Genomic DNA, 10,687 nt, shown 5'->3' with positions numbered 1-10,687 from the left:
CAGGTGGGTATTATCAAACTTATCGTTCAGAGATCCCAGACTAAAATAGACAAGGGCTTTCCTATGATTAGGTACAGCAGCTTTCTCTTATTGAGAAAACAGATCACTGGATCCAGAAACCATGAAAAAGGAATACAGAGGTTACTGGGTCATTCTTTGCCATAAGAAGCTAATGCGCTATGACCACCAACATGCACTAACCAAAAGCGCCAGGCAGGGGAGACTAGATGGGCAGGAAGAATCATAGTAAGTGTTACAGATGTTAACATCCTCTGTTAAAGCACGTGGTCTTCCCAAAGTGCCAATGGATCTCCTTATTACAAAATAGTTGTGAACAGGTGTTGGTAACTCTGAATGGTGTCTAGAAGATTTCCTCAATCTTTTATCATTCTGTTTTCCTGTGATTTCTGTCACCTTCAGGTAAATGGAAGATTTGGAGACTAACTTAATCCAGACACGCAAAGCATGTAGAATAGAGCAAATGGTAGCAAAATGGCTTCATCGCTCTCGGGATGGTGCATCCAGGTAAACTTGTTTTTTGTGAAAGGAATATCTGTTGATCACCTTTGATCAGAAACTGCACAAGCCTGTTTCCAACAAACAGGGGCAGTCACAGGTTGCAGATCTTACTCATTTTTTCAGTTGTTCTTGGGGAATATGCAGTAGTCCCTAGAAAAAACAGTGTTTTTAAGCATCCCCCTTGGTTTCCAGGGACAGATATTCCTGCTTTCACCCATTCTGGTTTTGTGAGCCACATGTGCAGAAATACAACACTGCTCAGTGCGAAATGTGCTTTTCTTCAAGATGGGGTTGTACTTCTTTTTGTGTCTTGCCATTGGCCCATGTTTTTAGGGCAAGACTGGGTTGCATTTACAAGGGATCCTGGCCCACAGCTGCTTGACTTTCCTAAGGCCTGTGAATCAAAATTAAGCTGGACTGGATTTACAGCTCTCTGGCAGAAGCAGAGAGCTGTAAATTCTCTCACTGCCTTGCTGGGTAAAGGTGTTGCTGTGATCTGTGGAGGTCAGGGCTTGCTGTGGAGCACACCTGGAGTTCTCCCTCCATGTTATGACTGGGCTGGGGTGGCTGAAAGAGTTGTGGTTACAACCAGCTGGTGCCACTGGCCTGATGTCTTCAGCTTTCTGTGGAGCCTGGGGGATCACTGCTGGCCTGCACAGTGCAGAGCCACCCATGGGTATCCGGAGAAGTGCTGGCCTCTCTGTGTACTGGTGCAGCCCACTGAAAGTGAGGGTGTGTGTATGTGTGTGGATCTATGCCCCTTCAATAAAGTATCTTCTGGCTATATCTTAAACACTGGCTCCTTGTCTTACAGGGGCAGAGTGTCTGTGACAGATAGCACCAGTGAAGGCAGTGGCCAGCCTGCCAGCCGTGTCAAACTTACTGTCACAGTATACAAAGATTTGGTCCTCCATCACTACGGCTTTGAGATTTGTCCAAACCTTCCTCTTACAATTGCATCTGTCACTGCAGGTAAGCACCGTTTCCTTGTCCCTACAATCACAGGTGTGAGAAGACTGAATTGTCCCAGATGGCCTTAGTGATAAACTCCTGCCAGGTATTTATGAGTATTTATTTACCTCTGGTTGGCATGTGATCCTTGAATACTGAGGGCAAAAGCCTGTGTGCCTGTGGCATGCAGAGTGCTTGAACATCTACCTGATTCTGATGGCATGGAAGAAATCTAAGCCAATGGCAGCTTCACCACTAATCCTTCACCTGCACTCGGACACAGCTGACCTTCAGGGATGCAGAAAGCTGCTTCAAAGCAAAATTCTTACTGGTCTTTTATCTGAAATGCAAAGGAAGAATTTAATCTGATCTTAAAGATTCAACTGCAGCGGCCCCAGTTGAAAATGCTCTCTGGGCTTACAGCCCTGTAATGTGGAGAGGATCACTGCTAGTTACAGGCAGCCCAGGTGAAATTCTGCTTAAGTCAAACAGATCAACTCTTCCAGTTATAAATGGGAGGGATATAACTCTGCTTTTAAGGTGGCTTGGGGGTTTTGAATCTAAAACTGTGAATCTGTTTTTTATTTACCTTTTATTTTTTTAATGGGTACACAAAAATGCCTGCTTTTTACCTGTTGGTGTGACTGTGACAGCCAGAGAAAGACTATGCCCAAGCTGGGCAGGTAGGTGTTGTGGGGAGTGTGGCTGGAGGGCTGGCCTGAGCTCTGTCTCTGGCCGCCCATGTGGGCTCTGACATCCCCCATCTGCCTGGGGGAACAGCCTGCCTAAGTGCTCATGCTTGTGGCATGTTTAGCATAAAAGCACCAGTACGGTCTCTTTCCTTTCAAAGTGCTTTTGACTGAAATTTTCTCTTTATGCCCCTTCCCATGTGAAACGTGGCTAAATTAGCTGAGAGTCTTGGGGTCTAAGAAGTGGGGAAGGGGGTTTTCTGTTATGCTTTTCTTTTTTCCTGATAAGAAAGAATCAACATTTTATTAAAACTGAGGCACAAAGAAATCTGTCCTGTCTTTTGCTGTGGGACCACACTGCTAAAAGTGCTGCGTTTAATTCCAAATTATTGTCTTTGTGTTTTGCCTTTCATGTATGCTACCTGACACCGGGGTCTCCCTGAGGGACAGGTGGCGGGTGCTAGGTGGGTTTGTGGGCAAACCTATCTGGCAGAGAAATTCAATAGTGTGTCTCAGCCAGCAGGCTGGCCATGGTGGAGCTGGGGCCTGCATGCACGCTCCTCCTTCTCAGACCAGAGGTCCACCTGCTCCTTAGCTCCTTGGATCCTGCGGCTGCTACTCTCCTGGAAAGCAAAGCTCAGAAACCATGTTTTTCTCTTGTTGTGGGTCCTCCCAGCAGACAGCAGGGCTAAGGAGACCTCCTCTGTGTTCTCCTGAGTTGCAGAGGGGAGTCACTGTGCTGGGAATCTAGGCCACATCTCCTGGGGACTGCTGCAGCACCTTGGTCTTCATGGCGGCATGCCATGAGTGCCAAGCTCTGGCCTGTGCGCTGTATGTGGTCAGCCGCTGGGATGTAACCAGCAGGGTCAGGCCAGGGTGCAGACAGGGAGCGCTGTGCTGCAGCAGCTGCGCAGGCCCCCGGAGGCCTCTGTGGGCCCGGGGCTCACAGGCAGGTGAAGGGCAAGGCAATGCTGCTACCCCCGAGTCCTCCTGTGGTTTCTTGAGAGCCTGTAAGCCCTCCTGCTGCCACCCCAGGGAAGGCAGTGTCTGAGGGCTGTGTGGTGGGCTGTGACAAGGGAAAAGACATGCACAACAGTGATTTTCTGTGGTGCAGGGGCAGCTTGTGGAGCCAGAGGACAGCTCGGGCGAGGCAGCATGGATACGGGCAGTGGTACACCAGCTGGCATAAGGGCCCAACATCCTTTGGCCCCTTTTTATTTTGCCATCCAGAGGCAGTTGCTGCGGAAAGTGGGTGCCAGGTGGGAAGAGGAGCTTGCAGTGAGCATCCCCCGTGGGAGGAGGTCTGCTGATGTGGTGCTGTCATGACTAACAGTGTGCCGGTCGCCCGCAGGGAGCACCGCTGAAGGGAAGCTGCAGCCGGGCGACCAGCTCCTCCTGATAAACTCTACTGCGGTGGATGATGTGTCTGTCGAACGAGCAGCTGACATCATCAGGTGTGGTCCCGCATGGCCTGTGGGGACGAGGTGGCAGAGGGCTGAGAAGGAGAGGTGTGGGGACCGGGTCTCACCAAGGGTTGCAAAGGTGTGCAGCTATGTGGGGCCGGCCCCCCTGCAGAGGAGGACCTCGCTGCCTCCCAGGGTGCTGTGCATGGTGGGGGCCTGTCCCACAGGGATGGCTCCACTCTGCAGCTGAAGGGCACAGCAGCCCAGGAGAGAGGGGTTCCCCCGCTTTCCTGTACTGTGGCAGTGCTCAGTGGGCTGCGCCCTGCCTCGCTGAGAGCCCTCTCTTGCAGGGGGGGCAGAGGGGCCACAGGGCTCCGCTGGCGCTGTCTGCCGCGACACTCAGGGGGAAGGTGCAGGCAGCTGCTAACCCTGGCTGACTGCATGTCTCTGTTACAGGGAGGCCGGTGACGAGCTCCTCCTAACCATCCTGCGCTGCACGTCGGTAAATGGCCTTTCTTCAGCACTCTCAGCACTCCCAGCAGCACTGCCTCAGATGGCCATGGCTGGCAGTGTGGCCCACAGGGAAGGTGGGGGCAGCTGGGCTGGCACACAGGACGCAAGGGCCCGACTGAAGCCATGAGGGAGCCGTGAGGGTCCTCTGCTTTCACACACACCCTTTGAGGAGGTTTTGGGGAGAATCAGTGGTAACTACTCACAGCTCCCCTGGGTGCAGGGCCAGGGTGGCTTGCAGAGCCTGTCACACGGAGAGGCTCGCTGAGCGGTTTGAGCCCATGGTCTCTGGAGCTGGAGGCTCCATCAGGAGCTGTGAGGGCCCAGCGGGCTCCACAGGGGCCAGGAGGCCACAACGACTGGGATGGAGGGAGGCCTCCTCAGCAAGCTGTGGCCTACCCACCAAGAACAGCCTGGAGTGCTCCGCACATGCTGGGGCTGTCTGGGCCACGGGAACCCCCCAGACACAAAAGGCTGAGGCTGCAGGCCCAGTGTCTGCCGTAAGTGTGCCTTGGAAGCTCTTGAGATTTTCCTTTCTGAGTGCTGGAAAAATGTATCCCTTTTTCTCCAGGCTCTGTCTGGTTAAGGGCTGGGACCTGGATGTGGATCATACTTTGGGAATAGAAGAAGAGTTTTAGTACGAAACTTTGGTGCTGATTGCCCATTCCTGTAGCATAAAATTCCCCAGAAGGCATTTACTGCCGAAATGGTGTGTTTGTTCATGTGGATTTCAATGTGTGTAAAAGCTGAGCTGCAAAGCAAGGACAAAATTGGGTTTGTGTGCTTTTTGGCTTCTTGTGATGTATGAAAGTGGCCTGAGGGGGATTTCCCCCCCCGCCCCCCCGCTCTGCCCCTGAAAGCATTTTGGGAGTGTTTTTCGTTTGTTTGGAGTTTTTTTTAATTTTGATTCATTCTTAGAAACAAGAATGATGATTCCTTTAGAAGAGTTACTGGAGCTCTCAGGCTTCAGGTCATGAGGTTTCTTGGCCATTCAGTAAAGGTATATTAAAGAGAAAATCACTTAAATGTATTTTTCCTGCCCAAAGTTTCCCAGGTGTTGGCGTTCGACGGATGTGCACAAAGCCAAAGTAACCAGAAAAACTTTAAGCAAACCCACTGAACACTGGCTTCCCTCTTTTGTTAATCTGATCTCCCTTGCCTAGTACATTGGCTGTCAGTCTTGCCAGTGCTTGATCTGCTCTGGAGATCAAGGAAAAAATAAGAGTTAGTTATGCAAGTCCTGAATGCCTGCCAAAAGGGGGAAAATGCAATGGCTTTTCAGAGAGAAAAGGATTCCTTCATGGGATTTGGAACACCCTTCACAGGCCTTCATGCATTGTTGAGAAGCAAATGGGGCATGAACCCATTTTTGTTTTTTCCTTTGCAGGTCACTTTAAGGACACCTCCAAATACAGCCAAGGCTGATCTTGGGTTTGGGGTTGGCTCTTGCCCCACTCTGAAGGCAGCTGTGCTTAGAGCTGAGAGGTAACGCCTCCCATCAACGGATACCAGACCCTCTGCCAGGGCTGCTCTGGCCGTACAAGAAGAGATGTGGGAGGCCTTGGCCCTCCTCTGGGCAGCTGCGGGGCATGATGCTCTGTACAGCCCGGCAGACTCTGGAAGGGCTTGCTGGCTGGGCACAGAGACTCCTGCCTGCCTCCCTTCCTCCGTCCTTGCCAAATGGCCTTGGGGCAAGATGGGACTGTGGCAGGTTGGGAGGCACCTGCGCCTCTGGCAAGAGTGTAGGAATTGCTGTACCTCAAAGTTGTCTGGAAGGACACTGAAGGATACTGCCTCTGTTTTTTTAGGGAATATTGTGCTTCACAAGAGCAGGGCATTTGCACACAAGAACTCAGTGGTTCCTAGGCTCATGTGGTGTCTTGTGAGCTTGGTAGGCCCCTGTCATGGTGCAAGCATGGTTATATGACAACAGCGCAATGAAGTCAAGTTGGCTCTTTAGCCTTGGGCAGTTTTCTTAAACATTTGCAATATGTGAGTATGCTCTAGAAACCCCAGCTGAGCTGGGAAGTGCTGCATACACGGCTGTGTTCTTGTGATACACCGACAGGGGGTTTTGTCTATCACTGCAAGGCACTCTGCATGTGTTGGTTTATGGTGCTGTGTAGCCCCACTGCAAGCCAGCTGTTGGTAGATTAGCAGTCGTTCTGCAGGATCCTGACTTCATTGCAGGAGTTGGGGAGATGCCTAAACACAGTAACTGGTTAGCATGCAGTGAAATTAGGAGTGTGCACAGCATGTGTTGCACATGTGTCCGCTTGTTGGACAGTTGGGTTTGGGTTCAGAAGGCAGCAACTGCCCAGATAGATCAAAAAGGCCTGTAGCAACCCTGGAGGCTGGGAGACTCCTGACAACACCTGTTCCTGTAAGTGCGAGGCAATGTGGTGTGAGCAGCTTCAGCATGGGCTGTGACTGCACCCATGCCTGTGCTGTGGGCCTCTGCCTCTCATACGTAACTGCAACAGACTGAGCTGCCAACCGAGTGCTGTTATTTTTTCAGGGCGGGCCTAAGTCATCGTTTCTCACTGCAGAGAAGAGGGCAAGGCTAAAAACAAACCCTGTGAAAGTACGGTTCGCAGAGGAAGTGCTGGTCAATGGAAACACACAGGTCAGTGGGGCATGGCTGCAGCTGGGTGCTGTGGACACTGCATGCTGGGAAGAAATAGGTCACTCCTGCGGACAGGTGCCAGGCCGCGTTAACGTGGCCAGGTCTACAGAGTGGCTGTACCCTCACTGTGCTAGTCTGCCCTGGATATGCATCCAGGCATCTGGTCCCAACTTGTTTCCTAGGCTCACTGGTGACTGGGGGGAAGCGCTGGCATCTCCAGAGGGTTTTATCTTTGATTTGCTTACTTAGGCTAATGGTAAATATCTGCATGTACTACTTTTGTCCTTTTACCATCAGGTGAACTTTAAACAAGCATTACACAGCTGTGGGATGTAGTAGTCATCTCTTGAAGTGCTAATCTCTCCGTAGTAAACTTAGACTGAAGTTTGGGCATGACAAATCCTAACCCTAAAGATGAGAGGTGAATCCTGCTGTCCATGCTAGGTTTATTTGCTGCCAAAGTAGCTGGGGTATCTCTTCCTGGCCTTCAGCAGTGCTCAGGTAGCATTGTGTTCAGAGAGTTTGGTACTGGTGACTTTGTTTTGCTGTTGAATTTGACATATGTTCTCTAGCTGACAGGGTGACAGCTGCTTGTGTTTCATATACTTGCAGAGGGTTTCCACAGAGCATTCACAGCTGCCTCCATAATAGACCGTCTGTAAGCTGAGCCAATCTGTTCTTATGTGAAACAAGATCACGGCTCACTGGAGGAATGCTGCAAATTTATCACAGGGTTTCTAGCACTGATAACAAATGAGCTGGGTAGATATGGGTCTGCCTGTAGTAGAAAAGGACAAGCAGTGAGAACACTTGTAGCTTCCCCGAAGTGAGAACAGATCTTAAATGTTTCCTTTTTCTTTCTGTGTAACTTACTAAGCTCAGTGTGGTTGGGATGGACTGGGGTCAGTTGGGAGTCTTTAACTCTGTTGAGTTTTCCTTTTTCCCTTTGGAATGAAAAATTTCAGTGGTCAAAATGGCCCACTCCTGTCCCCTACTAATTAGTACTGTTCAGTTGTTCAAGTCTGACCAAATCTTGCTTCTTTGCACTTCGCAGTGATGATGGACCAGCCACTAGGGCCTTTTCTTCTTCTCTTCTAGGCTGTCTCTTGTTTCCTATCTTTGGTGGTAGGGAGCTCTCCTGACCCAGCTCAGGCAGAGCCTTCCCTGTGGCAGGCGTTTCCTCTTCTCCTCCTGCACTAGGGCAGAGGTGCAACCAGAAGTTCCATGAATGTCACTAGCCTATTTGACAGGCACAATGCTTTGGCAACTGTGCCTGACTCCAAGCATGTTGGGACTCCGACTCCTTCTCCTTCTTTGGCCTGCTCTCTAGGGCAGGAGAGGGTCAGGTGTGACTCCTGGCATGTTTGCCAGTAAGTCTCTCTAAACTCTGGGATCCTTTCCTTCCTGCCAAGTTGTTGCCAGATGTGCTGGAGCTGCTGCAAGGCTTGTCTCTGCTCTACCAAAGGCTGTGTTCACATCCCTCAGATCTTAATGACAGGTCTGTCTAGGATCCTGCCTGAGCATTATGGCAGCTGGGCCACCCTTCCTGACATAGAAGCCAGGTACTGGACCCCTCATGTAGTTGGGAGACATGGCACACAGGCTACAGAGCTCACAAGGCTGGGAATAGGGAAGAGGAGGATGTGCTCTGGAAGTGGTCCCAAGCAGAGATGACTGGGAGGCCCTCTGGCTGATCGTGGGATACAGCCAGACCTGAAAATGCCAGCAGTCTCTGCTTTTTCTTATAGCTGGAGGTTCACACTAGTATCTGCTTGGGAGCTTCCATGGAACTGCTTCAGTTAGAGCTTGGGCACTGGTGTTGCAGTGCATGGAGGTCTCAGATCTGTGCCATTCACTTACTAATTGCAAGGTAGGTCTTGAGAAGTCCGAAGAAGGCACTTCTGGAGTGGATGCTGTACTCTGCACTTCCTACAAAGTGTAGAGTACAATATTCTATCAAAATTCTGCTAAGTTAATTATACCTTTGCAAGTGCAGAGGACAGACACAATCAATATATAGTTTGCCATTCATTTAAGGAGAACATAAAGGTAAAAGAAATTCATTCGGGTATTAAGGTCCCACTGGTGTTGGCTTCCCTTTTCACCAGTTGGATATGGATCCTGTTTTGAACAGTAAAATATTAGCATAAAGGAAGAATAAATAAATTTGTTGCATATTTATGACTTCTTTCTGGAAAAGCACTATTCACCATGGACAGCAGCTACTCTGCTTGAGTGTTTTAGAACTGCTCTCCTTTCAGCAGACTGATGTATTAAGACAGCCAAAATGAGTATTATGGCCCTGAAAAACTGCAAAGCTTCCTGTTTCAGTAAATATACTACTCTTGTTGTCTTAATGGAGCATTGCTAAATGATCTTTGTGGCAACTGGAAGGAACCTAGAGGCTGCCTTCCGCAGTTGAAACATGAAACTCCAGTTTGGGAACATAAATTGTTAATAAGCCTCAATGCTATCCAGCCTCTATTTTCTGTTGTGAACTTATTATGTATTTCCATATAACTGAATGGTATGCAAGAGACAGGTCCCTCAGGATCCTCAGGTCAGCATCAGTCACTGTATTATTAGAAGCTGTGTGCCTAGCTGTAACATGGAGTAAATCAGCCTTGCACCAGACAAAACAGGAGGGGTACAGCTGCTTAAGCCATAGCAGAAGCTTTCATAGTAGTCTATTAGAGCCTGCACAAAAGGAGAGAAATCCCATCTGTGTGTTGTGGCCAGCTAATTGGATCTGACCAGGAAAGTGGTGATACTTAATTTGTATATGAATCTCTATATAGATTTCAAGTTCTGCTGTGTGCTGGCTGTAGAAGGCCCCATTCATATGATAACCTGTGCCTGCAGGAGCTACCAGAGAAATGTGCAGTAAACCAACATAACTTTTCTGAAATTGATGGAGGACCCAAAGCCTGTCAAAGATGTGATGTGTTCGTGCTACTTAGCACGAAGGAGTTAGAGCCTGGGCTCAGGAATAGTGGCAGTGTTCACTTTTTTCTCAGTGATGACTGTAGGCAGCTTGAATCCCACAAAACAGGGAGGGGAGGAACAAGGAACAAGATTCAGAAGTGGTTTATGTTTGTTCTGGTAGTACTGCCAGCATATATAGTCCCTCTGCCAAGAGGGACCAAAGTTGTGAGATTTATAAGGTGTTGCACAGCAAATGAAACATAGGAGACATCATCTTAGAAATGCCATTCTCAACCTTGAAACTGTCGTGACAAGTAGATAAACTCTTTAAGATTGGAGGAACGTGCTCGTCCAAGAACATAAGAAAGATATGCTGAATGGAAAGTCCAAGGGTGAAGGAGTAAACCTTCTCAGCACTGAACAACAAGAAGAATAAGGCTGAAAACAAGAAGAAAGGTGCAAATGAGCTCCACTAAAGGAGTAAGGTGGAAGGCTGAAAGGTGCAGCTCTAGACAGCCCCAGAAGGACAGAGGCCAAGTTCCCAGACCTTTCTCAGAGCACCCAATGGAGGTGCTTTTGCTATAGGAGTCATTGCCTTGTCTAATGCATTTGAGACCTATCTCAAGAAACTCTGCTGACATCATCTCCTGTTTGGGAAGCCCCAGAGTCACAAATCTTAGGGGAATGCTCAATAAAAGTACCACTGCATGTTTAGCTGAATCCTACAGCCTTGCCATGGTGTGCAAGATCTATTCATGGTAACATGGAGGGTTTGGGTAGCTCTTGAGTTGAAGTCATGCCATTGGCAGTGGGAAAGTGTCGTGGTGGGTGTTAGTGCTGCCTGGTGCCTGGTAATGGGAAGATGTTTTTTTCCGGCAGACATCGCTGCTTTTCTGGTAATGAGCACGGAGGATGGCTCTCAGCTTTCAGTATCTGCCAGATCTTCCTATGCCACGTGGGAACTGAACAGTGGGCGTATCTGGGCCATGTGCAGCTATTGCACTGGCTGGAGGTTTATGGTAAAGGGATTTGTTAGGCTCTCTTTTCCTTGTTCTGTACCAGAA

General features: G+C 49.3%; 1 protein-coding gene across 1 annotated transcript in view; it reads left to right on the top strand.

Moving 5' to 3' along the window:
- The first annotated feature begins 424 nt into the window (after window positions 1–424).
- FRMPD1 (FERM and PDZ domain containing 1) overlaps window positions 425–10,687 on the top strand; it is a 23,935-nt gene continuing 13,672 nt past the window's right edge. The window contains exons 1-5 of the mRNA XM_009321277.1: window positions 425–525; window positions 1,334–1,491; window positions 3,511–3,613; window positions 4,019–4,064; window positions 6,591–6,698. Coding sequence (XP_009319552.1) covers window positions 425–525; window positions 1,334–1,491; window positions 3,511–3,613; window positions 4,019–4,064; window positions 6,591–6,698 — 516 coding nt within the window. The remainder of the gene's footprint in view (window positions 526–1,333; window positions 1,492–3,510; window positions 3,614–4,018; window positions 4,065–6,590; window positions 6,699–10,687) is intronic.

Source organism: Pygoscelis adeliae, unplaced genomic scaffold, assembly GCF_000699105.1.
Source record: "Pygoscelis adeliae isolate BGI_AS28 unplaced genomic scaffold, ASM69910v1 Scaffold433, whole genome shotgun sequence".
Taxonomy (NCBI): Eukaryota; Metazoa; Chordata; class Aves; order Sphenisciformes; family Spheniscidae; genus Pygoscelis; species Pygoscelis adeliae.
Note: the sequence above shows the minus strand (reverse complement) of the source record. Positions and strands in the feature narration are given on the sequence as shown.